We start from the raw sequence: 24126 nt of genomic DNA on the forward strand, positions 1-24126 counted from the left end.
TTTCTGTTTCCCTCACACAAAGGAAAGCTTATACCATTATTCACACAGTTGGTATATCTGGATGAAATCTCACCCAACGCCATACTGTATGGTAGGCATGGAAGCAGAAAAGACTAGTGCCATAGAAAGCCATGCACTTGTTGTATATTGGTGACTAGTTTATCAATGTACCCCCTAATAATGTTAAACCCATCCTGTCTAATCAAGTGTCATCTGAATGCTGAGCAGGGTCCTATTCTCTAAGGTGACACGTTCAATCAGATTGTTGCTGATAGAAACGTAATGTATAGAGTTGACACAGGATTCTATATCCTATTCTAATGACACGAAATCATCTTTCCTACACAATATATTTCTATCTGAACGTCTTGTACCGGTTCAATGTCCTGTACAGGCCCCTGGACGATCCTTTATCTTAACATCACTTCTTCGGGATCGGTGTCCCTTTCATGGGACGGTTAGCATAGGCTAATGCGATTGGCATGAGGTTGTAAGTAACAAGAACATTTCCCAGGACATAGACATATCTGATATTGGCAGAAAGATTCAATTCTTGTTAATCTAATTGCACTACTCAATTTACAGGTGCTATTACAGTGAAAGAATACCATGCTATTGTTTTCGAGAGTGCCCAATTTTGAACATGAAAAGTTATTAATAAACAAATTAGGCACATTTGGGCTGTCTTGATACACAATTTTGAACAGAAATGCAATGTTTCATTGGATCAGTCTAAAAACGTTGCACATACACTACTGCCATCTAGTGGCCAAAATCTAAATTGCACCTGGGCTGGAATAATACATTATGGTCTTTCTCTTGCATTTCAAAGATGATGGTACAAAAAATACAAAAGAACGGTTGGTTTTTTCTTTGTATTATATTTTACCAGATCTATTGTGTTATATTCTCCTACATTCCTTTCACATTTCCACAAACTTCAAAACGTTTCCTTTCAAATGGTACGAAGAATATGCATATCCTTGCTTCAGGCCCTGAGCTACAGTAGTTAGATTTGGGTATGTCATTTTTGGCGAAAATTGATAAGAAGGGGCGGATCCTTAAGTTAACATCATGTGCGGAGAGTCAATTGGGGAAGAACAAAAGGGCTGGAGTGAATTGAGTGACAGTTGCAAGACTCAAGAGTGCACTGGTCCAATCTCTCCCCTTCTTGTGCACTTGTTCACTCCCCCACATGGATTAAAAAGAAATGGACTAAGAATTATGGTGGAAACACCCTCTGGCTCATTCTTATACCAATCCAATGCTTTTAAATCCATGAAGAGTAAAGAGAAGAGTAAAGAACTGGAATGCAGTATTTTGAAACAAGGCATTTGTCCCTGCTTGAGTGGAAGTTTTTAGAATGCAAATCCTGTTGATGAACTACACAAGGCAGATTACATCACAATGTTGACCAACCATTCAAGTCACCCATTTGGGACGGTTAGCGTAGGCTAATGCGATTAGCATGAGGTTGTAAGTAACAAGAAAATTACTTAAAACTGATTTTTGAAAATAAAAGAAACCTTAACCTGACAACAAGTGAGATATTGGCAAAACAAACTAACAGTTAAAACTAAGTAAATATAAATAAACATATCTAGTAAGAACAACGAACTGCAAAATAAGGTACACGTGCTTGTGAATGGTTTGGAATTAGGTTCGATATACACCATACACCCATGTACATCTATAGAGAGTATTTTTTAATAGGTCTATCAAATCTCTATTGATAATGTATGTATATTAATGGCCTATTGACTATAAAGGGTCATAATTGTATAATAAGCACTGATTAAGGATGCGCTTGTGTGACCAACTGGGGTCGAAATCAGGTCTGCGCTAAAAGGTTGGGTTTGCCTGCTGAGCTAAAGGCTAGGCATTACCAATACTTATACAAGTTGTCAGATCACAGGAAGGTTACCCATGCACATGTGATTCACAAACACACACACACACACACACACACACACACACACACACACACACACACACACACACACACACACACACACACACACACACACACATACTATAAGCATCAACAGTCCTGTCTTCAACAATAATGTATAGCTAATATGTCAGTGCACACGCACACAATCACTGTAATAGCCTAAATTCACCGATAGGTGGAGTTAGACCAATAAAGGGATGTGGTTCAAATATCACACAGTACAAGTCTAGGAACAGTTTTTTTTTCTTCGTGTTATTAATAAGTTTTAGAGGTAGGTCAGAGCAAGCTGAACCTGAATCATTCAACACATGAGCAGATATCACCGTTATAGCATCATCAACATGAATGTAATGTCCTTGAGTTGTCTTAATGCGGTAAGTTTGCAGATGTAAGTTAGTATTTTTTATTAGCCCATACTTGACTCAGGACCACATTTTAATTAAAGTAAACGCACCTGATTCAACATTTTTAGACGCCCTCTAGTCCTGTGTACTTTTTTATGAAAGGTGCCCGTGCTCTCTCTCTCATGTGAGGATGGTCCCACTGCGTCGCAAGACGGTTTTTATTTTAATTTTATTGAACCTTTATTCAACTAGGCAAGTCAGTTAAGACCAAATTCTTATTTACATTGATGGCCTACCAAAAGGCGGTTCCGAATTTGTTGTAGAGAACATTGTTTTGTCTACCGTACAGCTCAGTGAGCACAGACACACTGACCAAAGTGTGGTTTGAACCAATTCATAGGATTTTTTTTAGCAACCAGATGTTCAAGAGCATATGACTCGGTTTTTCATATCTCCACATATGCTACAACATTTCAAGGGTGGTGTTTGACGTTATATTCGACCGTTTAAACATGTATTTTATTAATAGGCCGTCATTGTAAATGAGAATTTGTTCTTAACTGACTTGCCTAAATAAATAATGGAAAAAAGAAATGAAAAATGTTACACATCGTATTCTCCTATTGGAAAAGTATGATGTAATGCATTGAACCACCGGTAGGTAGACGTGTGTTAGACCTGAACGCAACCGTGACCGGACTGAATGCTGATTGGATCTCACTAGAGCGGTCAATGCGACCTCGATTGCTGTCCAAACGAAAACACGCCAGATGGCAAAGTAAAATGCGTAATCATTGCCACATTCATTATGCGGGTGGTTTATGTTAATGTGCAGGTATTTGTATATGAGTTTCAGGTAGATTAATTATTCTAGACCAATTGAATTGTCAACCGCACCACTTCTGATTGAACATTGTGCGCTTGCGCGACGATGAGAAGCGAGAAGGATCCCGTTGGCAGTATCCTCCCACGCGCGGACTAGAACGTCTTTACCAGAGACGGAAGAGAAATCGAGACATTTCATAGGTTCCTTTTTTCTGGTTCATATACAGTCAATTACCTAAGTAGACCAGACCCAGCTGCTATCGCATTGTTGCCTATGGGAGAGCCACCCCTTAAGTAGACCGGAACTGTGGCCATTTTTCTCAATTGTAAACGGCCTTTATGGGATATCTTCATTTATCCACCATCTTTGGTCTTTACATTGAGGCGCATGCGTTCCCCGATTTATGTCAAGGCACAAAAGTGGCGCTATATCGTTTCAAGCTCTACTCTGGTAAGAATTTCAGATACTTTTTATTCAAATGTTACGGTTAGTTAGTCAAAGTTTCAGCAACTAGCTATATGTCCACGGGCTCCATTGAGTCCCCTGCTATGCTATAAAGTCAGCATTTGTGACGATTTAGCAGTACATTTTTACCCCGCTTGAGATTTCCTCCCCCTCTCTGCCGTGGCAGGGTACTAGTTATATTGCCTCGGCTCTCTCGTATTGTTTCGCTCGCTCTCTAATGGCGGACGTGAGGCAGTGCTGCTTGCTGACGGAAGGGGGGCACATTTTTGCCCTTGCCTTGTTGAAAATGTTTAGTTACCCCCTCAGGTTTGGATCAGTGTTCTAAAAAGGACATAGTGAGAGTACATATGTTTTTAGGTCTGTCAACTATTTTATTGACACAAACAGGGCAGTTTCTAGATATGTAACAGTATAGCGCCCCCTTTCGGGTGGCAACTGAACGTGTATTTTCTGTGATTGCCCCGGATAGTCTCTGGGGCAACTTTCCAATTAAACGTTTACGTTACACAGGTATCACAAAAACAATACATTTGTTTTGGTTTTCAGACTGTGTTGTGAAAACAAGTAATGTCCACTAAATAATAATGTGTGTTAGCGTCTGAGCCCCCCCCCCCCCCCCCCCCTTCTAGCTAGCTATGTAACGTTAGCCTATCATCACATTGACATTTGAAGCAGGGTTGAGTGGTACTGTAGAAACGTGAATAATACGTTGCTTATGCGACTAAACATCACATGGGTCGCGAATAACTTGTGATATTTTTTTCTGTAATAACAATGGCGCAGTCTCGTTGGCTCGACACCAAGTTCGCCGCTAATCCATTCTGTGGAAGGCCGGGGCAGCAGGGGTGGGAACGGAACTGAACCACGTTTTGTGGTCCTCAAGTTAGCTCACAGACCCCATCTCCCCCGCTCCTCTGTTCGTCAGGGCAGCTTATCGGGTATCAATTAATTATATTTGTCATCGGTCTATTGTCCACCTAAAGTTTTGGAACATTTGCTCTAAGTTTTATGAATAAAAATGATAGCATGGCGGGTTGACATCGTTATCCGGTTGTCTTGAGTGGAGCCGGAGGAGCTGAGGTTTTACCCGGCTTGTGTAGTCAAGGGCATGGCCTGATGGGGAGAGAGGGAGAGCTTTGGGCCAAATGTGGTAGGCTTTTCATGTACTGAGTCACATCATTAGGGAGCATCAACTATTAGTAGCCCCAAACATGGGTCTTGGTGGCAATAAATTATATAAATGATTTGAGTTGCATTCGCAGTCTAGCAGCAGGAATAGAATAGTTTGTAATATGGCATATTCAGGTGTCTGGTAGCTGCTTCACTGTGCATCATGCATCAGTCATAAACAGTGGCTTGAGCGTTATATAATATGACCAAATGGTAATTATGTTGAGCGTAGAAGAGTACCAGGGACCACCCGGGGTATGATGATGGCATGGGCATGTGCTTGTCGTAATTACATCATACCTAAGTCACTCCCCATGATTTAATGGAAATTGTGCCGTTTTAGCTGTATGCTGTGCTGCCAGTTTGCAGATAATGTATGACACTGTGGCCTGTGTACAGTCTGTCTAATGCAGTGCTTCAGTGTTCAGTTCGAATCCCGAATGTCTCTAACCACACCTCTATTATGAGGGTAGAGGCATCATCTGATAAGTCTTGTTGGCAGAACGTTGACTGTCCAAGCTCTTTGCAGGAAGTAGACACGTGAATGAAGACCACATTCACAGTGCTGCACTGCAGTCTGGAGTCTATTTGCTCCTTGCTGTATCAGTATCAGTGACTTGGTTCTAGCACATATCAACATATGGGTTGTTTTGCTATATGCACGTTGTTACTTTTAATGTATAGAACCCACAACAACCATATGGATACTATTTAACACCTGTCCACCCCCCTTCAACCACTATTGCAAAAGTATTGAGCATAGCTGGCAGATTGGCTTTATAAGGATGTGGAGTAGAGCCCCCACTGTCCTATATGACACTTGTAGAAGCCTTTTTTCAAAACATGAATAAACCGATTAGGGATCTTGAACACCACCCCACTTCATTTTCCTGTTGCATTTTCTGTCACATAAGTGTGAGAAGAAGAATTACAGCAGAGAGATTGGTCAGAACTTCTGATTTCATCAAGCATGCAAACAAACAAATCTTGGAATTTAATTTATCAAATGGAAAGGAAACAACTTTTTTCCTGAGTGGAATTAAATGGGATTTTTGTCAACGTGTCACATTAGATTCAACTAGGCTACTTGATTTAGCACCCAATTGGTAACTTTTTAAAAGGACGTGGTCCATATTATCAGATATGCTATTAGCAATAAGCATGATGACCTGTAACCCAACTGAATCAGCATAGTGGCTATAAATAAATAGGCTGAAGCATGGGATTGCCTATCTGCATTTACCCTGTTGGGCTAATCATTAGTAGAGTCCTGCATTGGGTCAGATACCCATGGGTGAGCCACAAAAAAATCACCTGGCGGGTGGAATTAAAACATTCTTTCAACCCTTGGGTTGGCTAGCAGTTTAGAATAATTACATTTTAAATCAAGATAATACACTTTGTTTTAAATGCAGCAGGTTGTTGTTTTGCATTGTGATGCGAATTCTATTCTGTGCAAGGCAGACAAAACATGCTGACCACAACGGTCGTGTCGCGTGTGCGTGCGTTGCCAAATAAATGTACACATACGTGTTATTCAATCATTGCACCCACACTGCTTGCGCGCCTCAGCGATCGTCTGTGTGGCCAGGTGCTACAATAGAAATCGGTTCTATTTGTGATCCTCAATGCGCTGCAAGTCCGCCCTCTCCCATCGCCTCATTGGTTTTTAAGAGCATATACCCACATAGGTGATTGAAAGATGAACTGACATCCACACTCCAGTCGTTGTAGTAATGCACCGTAAAGTTGGTTGCCAACCACCATATAAAGTCCAAAGAAGTAAAAAAGAAGCCTGAGGAAGGAGGAGAGATGACAAAACGGTAAACCGAATTCCTTTCTCATCTGCGGATTTATTGTCGGAGTAGAGGACCTTGTGCATTTCAGGTCAAATAACAACCCAATGTTTATATCCCAGGACAAATTAGCTAGCAACAGCAAGCTAGCTAGCTAAAATGCCATAAATGTTTAATGCTTTTTGACCTGTCCCCAAATTAATATAATTGGGTCAGAGTTTGTTTTGATATTTCAACCTGCGTGTCCTGATCGCTTCTGGTGTGGGTGAACAAAATCAACTTGCGCGTGATGGCGCACACGCTCGTCCGGTTTAGTCAGCATGCTACCAGCCATGCACACATTGAGATGTGGAGCCAGGAACTGTCCCCTATTTGTGTGGTGCTAAAACGTGTCTAATTTGTCCACGCGCAGAGCTTATGTTCCCTCTCCCCACGTGAGAATACGACACATTGCCAAGTTCACTTTCCCTATCCAGAGAAATAAAAAGAAAGGTTATGATAAGGGAATAGTCTGCAACACCATCGTTGAAACATGCTGCGTGAGTAAAATCCCCCGTTTGGAAGGACATTAACGGGGTAGATAAATACACAGCCTGCACAAAGTTTTTGATAATTCAGTTAATTAGCAGTTGTTTATTACATTAATTCAGGCTTTCATTCATTAGACCAAACGCAGGCCATATAAAGTGTAAACCGCTACTGCTGGTAAAAGTTTGAGTGGCCTACTAAATAAATGTAGCCTATTTTTGAAGCCTATATTTGATTCTCTTAACCTCGAGAGGAATATGTATCTCACATAGAACACACAACAAGCCGGCTAGGCAAATAGATAAACTATTCTACTATGGGGTTGTATGATTTTTCGATTCATTACTCATTTTGTTTGCAGAGGAAAAGTAAATGTAGACTGTTCCAGCATCTTCAAAGTGCGCAACGGTATAAATATTTTTCCATATTCTATACTTTCTTTGGGGTGGCGCAGTGCCACAGCTAAATGACTGCAGCGAAAACACTGATGTTTACTAAACTCAGCAAAAAAAGAAACGTCCCTTTTTCAGGACCCCGTCTTTAATAGATAATTCGTAAAAATCCAAATAGCTTCACAGATCTTCATTATCAAGGGTTTAAACACCTGCACAGGATCGGTACATCCGAGCATCACACCTGCGGGACAGGTACAGGATGGCAACAACAACTGCCCGAGTTACACCAGGAACGCACAATCCCTCCGTCAGTACTCAGACTATTCGCAATAGGCTGAGAGAGGCTGGACTGAGGGCTTGTAGGCCTGTTGTAAGGCAGGTCCTCACCAGACATCACCGGCAACAACGTCACCTATGGGCACAAACCCACCGTCGCTGGACCAGACAAAACTGGCAAAAAGTGCTCTTCACTGACGAGTCACGGTTTTGTCTCACCAGGGGTGGGACAGGGATTCGCGTTTATTGTCGAAGGAATGAGCGTTACACCGAGGCCTGTACTCTGGAACGGGATCTATTTGGAGGTGGAGGGTCCGTCATGGTCTGGGGGCGGTGTGTCACAGCATCATCGGACTAAGCTTGTTGTCATTGCAGGCAATCTCAACGCTGTGAGTTACAGGGAAGACATCCTCCTCCCTCATGTGGTACCCTTCCTGCCGGCTCATCCTGACATGACCCTCCAGCATGACAATGCCACCAGCCATACTGCTCGTTCTGTGCGTGATTTCCTGCAAGACAGGAATGTCAGTGTTCTGCCATGGCCAGCGAAGAGCCCGGATCTCAATCCCATTGAGCGCGTATGGGACCTGTTGGATCGGAGGTTGAGGGCTAGGGCCATTCCCCCCAGAAATGTCCGGGAACTTGCAGGTGTCTTGGTGGAAGAGTGGGGTAACATCTCACAGGAAGAACTGGCAAATCTGGTGCAGTCCATGAAGAGGAAATGCTCTGCTGTACTTAATGCAGCGGGTGGCCACACCAGATACTGACTGTTACTTTTTATTTTGACCCCCCCTTTGTTCAGGGACACATTATTAAATTTCTGTTAGTCACTTGTCTGTGGACCTTGTTCAGTTTATGTCTCAGACTCAGTTGTTGAATCTTGTTATGTTCATACAAATATTTATACATGTTAAGTTTGCTGAAAATAATGCTGTTAACAGTGAGAGGACATTTGTTTTTTTGCAGAGTTTATGTTGTCATAACAGAATGGCCATTCAGTTGTGTTCAGCTTTGGTCTTTGGGGGTGTCAATCACAATCATAAAAGGCTGTATAACATGGCTTGACATAAACTTTTTTAGCCACTTGTTCTTCGGGTAAGTAGGACTGATGTTTTTACTTATCCGAAAGCTCAAGTCACTTGTCCAAAAATAAAAATGGTCCGTTACACCATGGGCCAAAAATCTGACTGAAAATTGTGTTGTATGATGCAAGGAACCACTTCAGAAAATAACCTTCATTATTATCACTGTTATTGACACAATGAAAGGCTACTGGTCTCTGATCCCATGTATTATATCTCCTGCCGTTATGGCCTTGAGCAAGGTACTTAACCCCCCACAAAGTAAAATATTGCACTGATAGGCTACTGTACAAAACACATGTGGTCCGTCAACCCTCCATCTGGAGAGCTACTGGGTGTGCAGGCTTTTGATCCATCCTGCTCGTCCTGTTGAGCAGCTGATTTTATTTTATTTTTTTACAATGTGGTGTGTTCGAACAGGGCTGGAGCAAAAGCCTGGACTCTCCAGGAATGTTGGCCACCCTGCAACATTACAATTACAACCAAATATGTTTTTATTAAATAATTCCCCCATTCAATGAATCAGGGATCAAATGAATAAGGTGGGCAAGGTAGTTAATTAAGATGTTTATCTATTTGTAAAGTGAAAATATTCAATGTTCAGGGGAGATCTTGACAGCATAGGAGTTACTTGTCAATCAGGCTATTCAAATAATATTTTTTTACTTGGTCAGAAATACATGGCCAGTATTGAAGAGAGGAGAATCCTAGCCAATTTTGAGCACTTGAGAGACTGTTTTACAACCGGACTAGTATCCACTATTGGTTTCATCAACTGCGTGTTGTCCATTTACAGTTATACAGGAGTGCGGTAGAAAGATATTTTAGGACATCAGACATGACAATGACCTTAATGCATGTTAATAGCTAAATAGTTAACTATAAAGATAACCAGCCAAACTACACTATGTTTTGAATTTGTTGTCTAGTTAGTCGGTTGTATATCTTTGTTTTACCTGCTGCGCAATGTCTCTCTCTCTCTCGCAATTCAATTCAAGGGCTTTATTGGCATGGGAAACATATGTTAACATGGCCAAAGCAAGTGAAGTAGATAATAAACAAAAGTGAAATAAACAGTAAAAATTAACAGTAAACATTACACTCACAGAAGTTCCAAAAGAATAAAGACATTTCAAATGTCATATTATGTCTATATACAGTGTTGTAACGATGTTCAAGGGGGAAATAAATATGGGTTGTATTTACAATGTTGTTTGTTCTTCACTGGTTGCTGTTTTCTTGTGGCAACAGGTCACAAATATTGCTGCTGTGATGGCACACTGGTATTTCACCCAGTAGATATGGGAGTTTATCAAAATTGGGTTTGTTTTCAAATTCTTTGGATTGTGTAATCTGAGGGAAATATGTGTCTCTAATATGGTCATACATTTGGCAGGAGGTTAGGAAATGCAGCTCAGTTTCCACCTAATTTTGTGGGCGGTGTGCACATAGCCTGTCTTCTCTTGAGAGCCAAGTGTGCCTACGGCGGCCTTTCTCAATAGCAAGGCTATGCTCACTGAGTCTGTACATAGTCAAAGTTTTCCTTAAGTTTGGGTCAGTCACAGTGGTCAGGTATTCTGCCACTGTGTACTCTCTGTTTAGGGCCAAATAGCATTCTAGTTTGCTCTGTTTTTTTGTTAATTCTTTCCAATGTGTCAAGTAATTATCTTTTTGTTTTCTCATGATTTGGTTGGGTCTAATTGTGCTGTTGTCCTGGGGCTCTGTGGGGTGTGTTTGTGTTTGTGAACAGAGCCCTAGGACCAGCTTGCTTAGGGGACTCTTCTCCATGTTTATCTCTCTGCAGGTGATGGCTTTGTTATGGAAGATTTGGGAATCGCTTCCTTTTAGGTGGTTGTAGAATTTAACGTCTCTTTTCTGGATTTTGATAATTAGCGGGTATCGGCCTAATTCTGCTCTGCATGCATTATTTGGTGTTTATGTTGTACACTGAGGATATTTTTGCAGAATTCTGCATGCAGTCTCAATTTGGTGTTTGTCCCATTTTGTGAATTCTTGGTTGGTGAGCGGACCCCAGACCTCACAACCATAAAGGGCAATGGGTTCTATAACTGATTCAAGTATTTTTAGCCAGATCCTAATTGGTATGTCAAATTTTATGTTCCTTTTGATGGCATAGAAGGCCCTTCTTGCCTTGTCTCTCAGCTCGTTCACAGCTTTGTGGAAGTTACCTGTGGCGCTGATGTTTAGGCTGAGGTATGTTTTGTTTTTTGTGTGCTCTGGGGCAATGGTGTCTAGATGGAATTTGTATTTATGGTCCTGGCAACTGGACCACAAATACTCTCCTCTGGTAACCTCCCGCTGGCACACACGCAGGTGATGCACACACCATGACTTTTCTAAGATTTTCATTGACCAAAAATTTGCTCAAACTGGGCAAATAACTCGCTAGTAATTATTATCAACAAATGTGCCAACGTGGCTCACTTTGATCTCAAACACATCTCGCGACTGCATGATTGAAAGACTGCTGGTGCCTGCCAATGCAGGCCTATAATAATTATACTCCGATGTGCTCTGCAGAGATTGGGAGAACAGTGAGCAAAACATTGCATCAATTCTGATCCAATTATGATCGGAGTAGCCTATTTGTTTGATATTGTGATTTTGTTTTTGCATGAATTATTTTCTTGTTCATTCAGACAACTTAAATCTGGTGTCCAACATTTTTTTTTACTTGCCCCAGGCAAGCGGACAAACGTTAATATCGAGCCCTGCCGTGGCAACTACAATCAGTTGCAGTCTACAATCATATTTGATATAGTGGACTGGATTATGCACTGCGTATACAAAACATTAAGAACGCCTGCTTTTTCCATGACATAGACTGACCAGAGGAATCCAGGTGAACGCTATGATCCCTTATTGATGTCACTTGTTAAATCCACGTCAATCAGTGTAGATGAAGGGGAGGAGACGGGTTAAAGAAGGATTTTTAAGCCATGAGACAATTGAGAGATGGATTATGTCTTGCCCATTCACCCTCTGAATGGCACAGATACAAAAAATGTAAGTGCCTTTGAAGGGGGAATGGTGGCCAGGCACACCGGTTTGTGTCAAGAACTACAACTCAACAATTTCCCATGTGTATCAGGAATGGTCCACCACCCAAAGGACATCCAGCCAACTTGAAACAACTGTGGGAAGCATTGGAGTCAACATGGGCCAGGAACCCAATGGAACGTTTTCGACACCTTGTGGAGTCCATGCCCCAACGAATTGAAGCTGTTGTGAGGGAAAAAGGGCCGTATGCAACTCAGTATTAGGAAGGTTTTTCCTAATATTTGGTATACTCTGTACATGTACCCAAACTGGAGAATGAATGTAGCCAGGTAGTGCTGCATTTCTCCTCCGGGTTTGGCGCCTAGTGCCTAGTACTGAACGTGACCCTGATGTCTACAGAGTAAAACCAACCTCCATGGTATTCTCCTGATCACTACAGGTCAGTAACCAAAGGTGTTGCGTCTCTTGGCAACAGAGTTGGTAAAGGTGGATTTAGTTCCACCCTCGGAACACGGACGTATGGCTCCTTATAAATATTGATTAATCAGGCGTGCACATCTCCACCTTCCAACATGTGCACAGCCCATGCGGTCTCTGACACAGCCCACACTCCGTGATTTGTAAACAAACCAAACAGCCAGGCTCAGGGAAGCTTAGCTATGGAGCACAGCACTGTTAATGGTAACGTTAGCTACGACATGGTGAATGACCATCCACTCTCCTCCTCCCTCGTCTGCAACGGAATTTAATGATCAAGGATGAATACAGAGTTTAGCAGTAATACTGGAGTTTTACCAGCAAAGCTAGAGGTTAGCTAACCTAGCTACTCCCTGGACCAAAAAAGCTAGCTAGCTAGCTAGCTACTGATAACTATTAGCAACTGTGGATATTTGGTTACAAAGCAGCAGCGCCCCTTGCATTAAGGCGTTAGAAAAATATATATAGTTTATTAGGTACACCCATCTAGTACCTGGTTGGACCCCCTTTGCCCCCAGAACAGCCTGAATTCTTTGGACATGGATTCTGTAAGGTGTTGGAAATGTTCCACAGGGATGTTGGTCCATGCTGATGCGATGGTATCATGAAGTTGCGATGGCATCATGCTGCGAACAGCCCGTTCCATCCAAAGATGCCAAAGATGCTCTATTGGGTTTGGTCAGCAACAATGTTCAGATACGCTATGGCGTTCATTCGTTGCTTAATTGGTATCAAGGGACCTAACATGTGCCAGGAAAACATTCCCCACACCAGTACACCACCACCACCAGCCTGTACCGTTGACACCAGGCAGGATGGGTCCATGGACTCATGCTGCTTATGCCAAATCCTGACTCTGCCGCCAGCATGACGCAACAGGAACCGGGATTCGTCGGCCCAGGCAATGTTTTTCCACTCGTCTATTGTCCAGTGTTGGTGAAGCCGCTTAGCTGATAGGAGTGGAACCCGGTATGGTTGTCTGCTGCAATAGCCCATCCGTGACAAGGATCGAAGAGTTGTGCGTTCCGTGATGCCATTCTGTGCACCACTGTTATACTGTGCCATTATTTTGTATGTTTGTGGCCCGACTGTTAGCTTGCATGATTTTAGTTGGTTATGTAAACATTATTAGAACAGGCATTGAATGATAAACAGAACAAAACGTGGTACCATTCTGTGATATTTTTCAAAAACAATTTCATCCACATCCTCACTTTGTCAATATTACAATATTGCTGCTTGCTCAGCCCCTGTCCTAGGTCTGCATCACACAGCCCGGGAGGACTCAGTCCTGTAAGACACATGAAACACATATAGTCTGGTCCATACATTACCCACTGTGCACATCAACACCTGGGTCAAGCCACCCATGATTGTCCAGTCTTGTTCTTGTCCTGATTCTACTTTACTTGAGTTATGATGTTATTTTCAGTGGCAGGCCTGCACTCTGGACAAACTTCAGTGAGGCTGTTGACTCCTGAAACACAGACACAAAGGTGGAGTTAGTGAATAGTCACATAGTCTGTCAGTCATGGATCAATGTATAGCCTAAGTTCTATGAACTTGACAATGACATACTCAAGCATTCTCTGTGGAGAGGAAGGTGTCTGGCCATTTTACCTTTATTTAACTAGGCAAGTCAGTTAAGAACAAATTCTTATTTACAATGACAGCCTAAGAACAGTGGGTTAACTGCCTTGTTCAGGGGCAGAACAACAGACTTTTACCTTGTCAGCTCAGGGATTCGATTTAGCCACCTTTCGGTTACTGGCCCAACACTCTAATTACTAGGCTACCTGCCGCCCCATGGTTTCACTTCTGTGGCCATGCATAGCAGAGGGGGGTTGGGGATGGGTAGCCTAAGATAAAATGGCACATAGGCAGCAACAATATTAGTTCTCACATTTTGGTTGCTGTTGGAATGTTATTCTGCTAAACACAGAAGTGCAACATTGCGGGATTAACTAATTTCACCAGCTATATACACCCAATCTCTCATCTTTGATAGCAAGCTAGCTTGCTAATTAAAACATAATTATGATTTGTCCTTACAACTTTACCTGAACTGTAGTTTTTATATTACTTTGCAGTATTTTGTGTCACATTGGCCAGCAAGCACACATTCCCTTTGATAGCTATGTTTATTACTGTGGAGACAACTTGCAGTTTTAGAGACAGCTTCGTGTTTTGTAACATGAAAACGGTGTAGTCGCGTTAGTACTGGTAAAGCAGTGATTTACTCTGTGCCTTCAGAAAGTATTCACACCCCTTGAGTTTTTCCACATTTTGTTGTGTTACAGCCTGAATTTAAAATTAGATTTTTTTTTTCTCACTGGCCTACATACAATACCCCATAATGTCAGTGGAATTATGTTTTTTGACATTTTTACAAATTAATGAAAAATGAAAAGCTGAAATGTCAGTGCAATATTTTACTTTGTGGGGGGTCAATAAATATTCAACCCCTTTGTTTTGGCAAGCCTAAATAAGTTCAGGAGTAAAAATTTGCTAAAGTCACATAATAAGTTGCATGGATTCACTCTGTGTGCAATAATAATGTTTAACAATTATATATCTTTTTTGTGTCTTACCCTCTTCTTCTTCCCAATTTTGATCTCGTCTCATCGCTGCAACTCCCCAATGGGTTTGGGAGGCGAAGGTCGAGTCATGCGCCCCCTGAAACATGACCCGCCGAACCGCGCTTCTTAACACCTGCCTGCTTAACCCGGAAGCCAGCCAATTGTGCTCCACCCTATGGGACTCCCGATCACAGCCAGTTGTGATACAGCCCAGGATCGAACCCGGGTCTGTAGTGACACTTCTAGCACTGCAATGTAGTGCCTTAGACCGCTGCCCCACTCGGGAGGCCCCCTAACTAGATTTTTTTAATGACTGCCTAATTTCTGTATCCCACATATACAATTATCTGTAAGGTCCCTCGGTCGAGCAGTGAATTTCAAACACAGATTCAACCACAAAGACCAGGGAGGTTTTCCAATGCCTCGCAAAGAAGGGAATCTATTGGTAGATGGGTAAAAAAAAAACATTGAATATACCTTTGAGCATGGTGAAGTTATTAATTACACTTTTGATGGTGTATCAATACACCCAGTCACTACAAAGATGCAGGCGTCCTTCCTAACTCAGTTGCCGGAGAGGAAGAAAACCTTTCAGGGATTTCACATTGAGGCCAATGGTGATTTTAAATAGTTACAGAGTTTAATGGCTGTGATAGGAGAAAACTGAGGATGGATCAACAACATTGTAGTTACTCCACAATACTAACCTAATTGACAGAGTGAAAAGAAGGAAGCCTGTACAGAATAAAAATCTATCTTTTTAAAGTCACTAAAGTAAAACCGAGAGAAATGTGCTTTATGTCCTGAATACAAAGCGTTATGTTTGGAGCAAATCCAACACAACCCATCACTACCACTCTTGATATTTTCAGGCATGGTGGTGGCTGCATCGTGAAATGATTATGCTTGTCATCGGCAAGAACTAGGGAGGATAGAGCTAAGCACAGGCAAAATCCTAGAGAAAAACCTGGTCCCGTCTGCTTTCCACCAGACACTGGGAGACAAATTCACCTTTCAGCAGGACAATAACCGAAAACACAAATATACACACAAATATTACCTGGGTTTTACCTGAGCTCGTTAATGATTATTTTGTAATCAACTAGGTAGCCTAAACAGAGGTTGGCAGTGTTCCTATTTCTTCACATACATACAGCTTGTACCTGAGATACCTGCACTCAACATGTGTATCATGGACTAGGCTTATGGTAGGTTACTCCTAATAACATGTGCTGTGTTTGTGTAGGTGCAGGACAGGTGGTAGCAGCCTAAATGATGGATGGGGAATTGGAGCCCAAGCCTGGGGTAGTGGAGGGGAGCACAACCCCAGCCCCAGAAGAGGAACCCATGGACACAGACACCACTCGCTCCTCAGAGAAAACCACACCCCCCACTGGATCCCGGGCTCCCGTCACCACGGTAACAGAGGAACCCTCCAGGGTTCCGGAGAACAATGATGATGATGTGGTGCTGGTGGAAGAGGCCCCATCTCCCTCAGGGAAACAGCCCCCCACCCCCTCTGCTACTCCTCCTTCCCATGCTGGCACCCCCGCAGACTACACTGAGCCACGCCCCTCAGAAACCACAGCAACGGTAAACACGACAACCGCCGCAGCAGCAGCCCCCTTAAAAAAAAACAGTCCACCTGCCACCTCATCAGCACCATCCACAGAGCCCATCGTCATTGACGATGAGGAGGATCCCGGGCACAGAGGCTCTTCTTTACTGGCCACAGCCGGAGGCCCCTCCTCTTCGTACAGTGGAGGTATCCTGAGCAGCACGGAGCCGGACTCTGAGATAAAGATTGGCAACGTCACAACGCTGGGGCCCTCTGCCGTCGCCACGGCAGCTACAGCAGCCGAGTCAGTGGCAGAGCCTGAGAGGGACATGAACCTGATGATCACCAGTGTGACGTCACTGCAAGGCGGGGTGGGGGTCGGTGGGTCGGGTGTAGTGGAGAAGGGCTTGCAGATTAGCAGCACCTTCAGTCTGAACCCTGAGGCCCGGAGCTCCATCAGCACTACCAGGCCCCCGGCCACTTTCAACCCTGGCAGAGTCAGCAACACCTCCACCACTAGCCAGCCTGTACAGAACGGAGACACAGGAACCCACCAGAGGCCTGGTAGTAAACACAAACTCATATGGTTTTAACACTATTGTGCTGAACCATTCTATGCTGGCTTACAGCTTCTTTTCACATTGCACCTGTTACGTTGTTTCTTCAGGTCTGCTAAACTTTGTTTGTTTGTGTTTATTCTCCACAGATTCGTGGATATCCCAGTCGGCCTCGTTCCCACGGAACCAGAAACAGACGGGGGTGGACTCTCCGTCACCAACCGCCTCTCTGCCCAAACCGCCCGGGCCCTCCCCCTCTGGCTCCCAGAACCCCCCTCGCACTGTCAAGGTGACCTGCGCCAATTGTAAGAAGCCTCTGAAGAAAGGCCAGACGGCCTACCAGCGGAAAGGATCCACTCACCTGTTCTGTTCCACCACCTGCCTTTCTGCCTTCTCACACAAGCCCACCCCCAAGAAGAGCTGCACCATGTGCAAAAAGTAAGAAGAAGTGTCACTGTGTGTGTGTTGATATATCTAATTTTCTACTTTATTTCTAGTGTGTGTTAACGTGTGTCTTCCAGGGACATCACTACAATGAAGGGCACGATAGTGGCACAGGTGGACTCCAGTGAGTCGTTCCAGGAGTTCTGCAGTACAGGCTGTCTGGGAGCCTACGAGAACAAACAGAACCCACCCAAGTCTTCTCTCAAAACCAAGTGCACTGTGTGCGGAAAGCTCACTGAGGTCAGTGCAACACACTACACCAGGGATGGGCAACTTTGATGGGAGTGGGGGCCACAAAAAATCTGCGTACCCACATGTGCGTACCCCCCCACCACATTGCGAGCAAAACATTTTAGCGGCCCCTCTCTTTAGAGTTAATATGATATCTGAGTGAGACTGACTAACAAAATGAATGGGGTCCCCGGGCCGGGAATTTGACCATGATTACTTAGATTAGGGATGGGCAAATTTGATGGGGGCGGGGGCCACAAAAAATCTGAACTCATTATTAGGGGCCGCAGTGGCTCTTAAAAGTTTCTACCCCCAAGCCATAAGACTCCTGAACAGCTAATCAAATGGCTACCTGGACTATTAGCATTGTCCCCCCCATTTTTACGCTGCTGCTACTCTCTGTTTATTATCCATGCATAGTCACTTACCTCTACAACTTACCATAATTACCTCAACTAGGGTTTTCGTGCGGTAGCAGGGTTTTCATTAGCCGGTAATAGCTGGCTTTTGGCCGATTTAAATTTTTTTTTTTTATATAATAATAAAGAATGTATGAAAATCCAATAAATTAACTTGGCGCCAACCAATTGTCTGGGAGAAGAATAAAACATTTAGAAAACATATACTTAATTGTTTGAAATCTGAATGTTATTATATATATTATAAGGTATGTCTTACCTTGCTTCAAAGTAGCATAGCCAAAATCAGACCATATCCGAGGAGGAAATTATTTTATATCAACTTTCTTTCATTGTCCTGTAGCTGAAGGCACAATCCTAGTCATATTAGCAATCAATGCTAGTTGTTGCATATTAGATCTCCCCTCTTTAAAATGTTCTAACGGATTGCATGTGCAGTGCCCTTTTGACACAGTGTGCCAGTGGCCATCGGAGGTGAGCATTTTCCCACTGAGTCGGTTACGATGCCGAACTGCAGTCAGACATCTGTGACATTGTGTTGTGTGACAAAACTGCACATTTTAGAGTGGCCTTTTATTGTCCCCTGTGTAATAAGCATTATGTTTAATCAGCTTATTGATATGCCACACCTGTCAGCTGGATGGATTATATTGGCAAAGGAGAAATGCTCACTAACAGGGATGTAAACAAATTTGTACACCACATTTTAGAAAAAATAAGCTTTTAAAGCACATGGAACATTTCTGGGATCTTTTATTTCAACTCATGAAACATGGGACCAACACATCAAATCAAAACACATTTTATTTGTCACATGCGCCGAATACAACCTTACAGTTATATGCTTACTTACAAGCCCTAAACCAACAATGCAGTAAAAAAAGAAAAGTGCTAAGAAAGTATTGACTAAAATAAACTGAAGTAAAAAAATAAATAAAATAAAAGATAAATAAATAATAATTAAGGAGCAACAATAAAATAACAGTAGTGAGGCTATGTACAGGGGTTGCCTGTACAGAGTCAATGTGCACAGGTTAGTTGAGGTAATTATGGTAAGTTGTAGAGGTAAGTGACTATGCATGGATAATAAACAGAGAGTAGCAGCAGCGTAAAAATGGGGGGGATAATGCTAATAGTCCAGGTAGCCATTTGATTAGCTGTTCAGGAGTCTTATGGCTTGGGGGTAGAAACTTTTAAGAAACCTTTTGGACCTAGACTTGGCACTCCGGTACCGCTTACCGTGCGGTAACAGAGAGAACAATCTATGACTGGGGTGGCTGGAGTCTTTGTCCATTTTTAGGGCCTTCCTCTGACACCGCCTGGTATAGAGGTCCTGGATGGCAGGAAACTTGGCCCCAGTGATGTACTGGGCCGTATGCACTACCCCCTGTAGTGCCTTGCGGTCCGAGGCCGAGCAGTTGCCATACCAGGCGGTGATGCAACCAGTCAGGATGCTCTCGATGGTTCAGCTGTAGAACTTTTTGAGGATCTGAGGACCCATGCCAAATCTTTTCAGTCTCCTGAGGGGGAATAGGCATTGTCGTGCCCTCTTCACAACTGTCTTGGTGTGTTTGGACCATGATAGTTTGTTGGTGATGTGGACACCAAGGAACTTAAAGCTCTCAACCTGCTCCACTACAGCCCTGTTGATGAAAATGGGGGCGTGCTTGGTCCTCCTTTTCCTGTAGTCCATGTTGAGTTTATATTTTTGTTCAGTGTATATGTAATTAAAAGTCTCATTAAAGTTTGGCTACATTTTCTGGCAACTCCCTCCTGTCAGCACCGGTTTGGACATTACAAACTGTAGCCAATACACATAGGCTATCACCTAGACTTTGACATGTAGGCAAATTATTTATGTACATTTACATCCACTTTTATGTTTTTCTAAACAGAATAGCTTGTGGTTTTCAAATCAATTGAATTGGCTATTTTGGTTAATGGCCTTGGTACCCTAGCAGATGGCCATGGTGCCCTAGCAGATGGCCTTGGTGCCCTAGCAGATGGCCTTGGTGCCGTAGCAGATGGCCATGGTGCCCTAGCAGATGGCCTTGGTGCGCTGGCAGATTGGGCACCTCTTGAAGGCCAAATGGCCTTGCCCCTAAAATCACGAAATTCCAGGCCTGCCCCTAAGTGAAATGTTGTTTCTCAACCGATACCCCTACCGTATCTTTAGTGGTTTACAGCACACAGCGCTTCACACTGTTTGACTGGAAGAAAGATGTGTGCTGGCAGCTGAAAATAACTTTTTTGTGATCAATGATTTTTTTTTTAATGTATTCTTGTGTCATTTGGAAAATTTTCCATATCCGTTATAATACTCGTTTTGTCGGTGTACTCGGCACACTCCTAAGAAAAACTACTGATGCACAACCAAATGTTGAAATTGCACCTTGTGTATTCTACTATTCTAACTCTCAACAGTAAGTTGAGACACTGACTGAGTAACTAAAAATAAAAAATACACATTTTTTGAAGGGGTGGAAATTGATCCACAGGCCTAAAAAAGGGGGCCCATCAATGTCTTAGATCAAAAGAAGTGGGTAGGGGTCGATTTGGACAGAGTATATTCCACTCACTCTCCCTCCAACATGGCTGCCGACGGCACAGTTTCTCAGCCACTGTGTCTGTCCAAGCCTTGAGCCTGGTGTCCATGGTTACTGCATGGAAAACAGTTGGCATCAAAATGGAGGGTGGTTCCCATCTGACCATGGAACAGTTTATAAACAACCACAACAACATCAGCCACCCACCAGCTAGAATCTCACACCGATCTCACCCATTGCCTGTGTATTCATTCAATATGATTGAATTTTCACACGTTATTATAAATCATTCTTTCTATTCCTTTTCCTCATATCAGATCCGCCATGAGGTGAGCTTCAAGACGGTCACCCATAAAATATGCAGCGATGCCTGTTTCAACCGTTACCGCATGGCCAACGGGCTCATCGTGAACTGCTGTGAGCAGTGTGGTGAATACCTGCCCAGCCGCGCCACTGCCAACCACTTTCTCATCATCGACGGCAAGCAGAAACGCTTCTGCTGCCAGAACTGTATGCAGGATTACAAGCAGATAACAGTGAGTCAGAACTGTATCAGGGATTACAAGCTGGTAACCGCTAGAATGTATCAGGGATTACAAGCAGGTAACCGCTAGAATGTATCAGGGATTACAAGCAGGTAACCGCTAGAATGTATCAGGGATTACAAGCACATAACAGCCAGTCAGAACTGTATCAGGGATTACAAGCAGGTAACAGCCAGTCAGAACTGTATCCGGGATTACAAACAGGTAACAGCCAGTCAGAAATGTATCAGGGATTACAAGCAGGTAACAGCCAGTCAGAACTGTATCAGGGATTACAAACAGGTAACAGCCAGTCAGAACTGTATCCGGGATTACAAGCAGGTAACAGCCAGTCAGAAGTGTATCAGGGATTACAAGCAGGTAACCGCTAGAATGTATCAGGGATTACATAACTGACAGTCAGAAGTATATCAGGGATTACAAGCAGGTAACCGCTAGAATGTATCAGGGATTACAAGCACATAACAGCCAGTCAGAACTGTATCAGGGATTACAAGCAGGTAACCGCTAGAATGTATCCGGGATTACAAGCAGGTAACAGCCAGTCAGAAGTGTATCAGGGATTACAAGCAGGTAACAGCCAGTCAGAACTGTATCAGGGATTACAAGCGGGTAACAACCAGTCAGAACTGTATGCGGGATTACAAACAGGTAACTGCTAAAATGTATCAGGGATTACAAGCACATAACAGACGGTCAGAAGTGTTTCAGGGATTACAAGCAGGTAACAGCCAGTCAGAACTGTATCAGGGATTACAAGCAGGTAATAGATAGAATATGTCAGGGACTACAAGCACATAACAGAGTCAGAAATTTAGAAATGCTGATGATCCAGATACTCAAATAGCCTAAAGATGGCCAGTTTTATTGCTTCTTTTATCAGGACAACAGTTTTCAGCTCTGCTAACATAATTGCAAAAGGGTTTTCTAATGATCAATTAGCCTTTTAAAATGATCAACTTGGATTAGCTAACACAACGTGCCATTGGAACACAGGAGTGATGGTTGCTGATAATGGGCCTCTGTACGCCTATGTAGATATTCCATAAAAAATCTGCTGTTTCCAGTTACAATAGTCATTTACAACATTAACAATGTCTACACTGTATTTCTGATCAATTTTGCTGTTATTTTAATGGACCAAAAAATTGCTTTTCTTTCAAAAACAAGGACATTTTTAAGTGACCCCAAACTTTTGAACAGTAGTGTATATATATGTTTTATCCATCTACACACAATACCCCATAATGACAAAGTGAAAACATGCTTAATATTTTTTTTTGCAAATGTATTGAAGATGAAATACAGAAATATCTCATTTACATAAGTATTCACACCCCTGAGTCAATACTTTGTAGAAGCACCTTTGGTGGTGATTACAGCTGTGAGTCTTTCTGGGTAAGTCTCTTAAGACCTTTCAAAACCTGGAATGTGCAACATTTGCCCATTATTCTTTTCAAAATTCTTCAAGCTCTGTCAAATTGGTTGTTGATCATTGCTCAACAACCATTTTTAGGTTTTGACATATATTTCAAAGTAGATTTAAGAGTCAACTCTAACTTGGCCACTCAGGAACATTCACTGTCTTCTTGGTAAGCAACTCCAGTGTAGATTTGTCCTTGTGTTTTAGGTTATTGTCCTGCTGAAAGGTGAATTCATCTCCCAGTGTCTGGCGGAAAACAGACTGAACCAGGTTTTCCTCTAGGATTTTGCCTGTGCTGAGCTCCATTCCTTTAATTTTTTATTCTGAAAATCTACCCAGTCCTAAACGATGACAAGCATACCCATAAGATGATGCAGTCACCACTATGCTTGACAATATGGAGAGTGGTACTCAGTAATGTGTTGTATTGGATTTGCCCCAAACATAACACTTTGTATTCAGGACAAAAAGTGAATTGCTTTGTCATGTTTTTTTTGCAGTATTACTTTAGTGCCTTATTGCAAACAGGATGTATGTTTTGGAATATTTTTATTCTGTACAGGCTTCCTTCATTCATTCTGTCAATTAGATCAGTTTCGTGGCGTAACTACGATGTTGTTGGTCCATCCTCAGTTTTCTCCTATCACAGCCGTTGAACTCTGTAACTGTTTTAAAGTCACAATTGGCCTCATGGTGAAATCCCTGAGCGGTTTCCCTCCTATCCAGCAACTAAGTTAGGAAGGACACCTGCCACTTTGTAGTGACTGGGTGTATTGATAAATCATCCAAAGTGTAATGAATAACTTCACCATGCTCAAAGGAATATTCAATATCTTTTTTTTCTCTTTTTTTTTTTGCCCATCTACCAATAGGTGCCCTTTTTTGCAAGACATTGGAAAATCTCCCTGGTCTTTGTGGTTGAATCTGTGTTTGAAATTCACTGCTCGACTGAGGGACCTTACAGATAATTGTATGTCAAAAATCATGTTTAACACTATTATTTGCACACAGAGTGAGTCCATGCAATTTATTATGTGGCTTGTTAAGTTAATTATTAATTTGACATTATGGGGTATTGTATATAGGCCAGTGACCACAACATCTCAATTTAATCCATTTAAAATTCAGGCTGGAACACAACAAAATGTGGAAAAATTCAAGGGGTATGAATACTTTCTGAAGGCAATGTGTTTGTATTCCCTCATTCCTCTAGCCCCACTCTAAAATGACAATGTGTACTGGCTGTAGTGCCATGGTCAGGTCTAGTGAAGTCACTCACTGCATCGGGGCCAGCGGCACCATGGAACCATACTGCTCCACAGCCTGCATGAACAAGACCAAGATCGCCAGACCCACTACCACTGTCCTCGGTTAGTATTTGTTTATACCTCACCATCAGTGCATCACTGTCCTCAATTTTCACTTTTTTACTTGGAATATAGTTTAACTTTCTGAATTGAACCCTGTCTCACACATTTACATGTTAGTCA

General features: G+C 42.7%; 1 protein-coding gene across 1 annotated transcript in view; it reads left to right on the top strand.

Annotated features, from left to right (window-relative positions):
- Nucleotides 1-3359: 3359 nt before the first annotated feature.
- The window catches only part of LOC120058411 (zinc finger MYM-type protein 2-like), a 35450-nt gene continuing 14683 nt past the window's right edge, over nucleotides 3360-24126 (top strand). Inside the window, exons 1-6 of the mRNA XM_039007053.1 lie at nucleotides 3360-3574; nucleotides 16160-17035; nucleotides 17178-17466; nucleotides 17550-17712; nucleotides 20986-21204; nucleotides 23850-24006. Coding sequence (XP_038862981.1) covers nucleotides 16186-17035; nucleotides 17178-17466; nucleotides 17550-17712; nucleotides 20986-21204; nucleotides 23850-24006 — 1678 coding nt within the window. The 5' untranslated portion in view covers nucleotides 3360-3574; nucleotides 16160-16185. The remainder of the gene's footprint in view (nucleotides 3575-16159; nucleotides 17036-17177; nucleotides 17467-17549; nucleotides 17713-20985; nucleotides 21205-23849; nucleotides 24007-24126) is intronic.

The sequence above is a fragment of the Salvelinus namaycush genome, chromosome 13, assembly GCF_016432855.1.
Source record: "Salvelinus namaycush isolate Seneca chromosome 13, SaNama_1.0, whole genome shotgun sequence".
Lineage (NCBI taxonomy): Eukaryota > Metazoa > Chordata > Actinopteri > Salmoniformes > Salmonidae > Salvelinus > Salvelinus namaycush.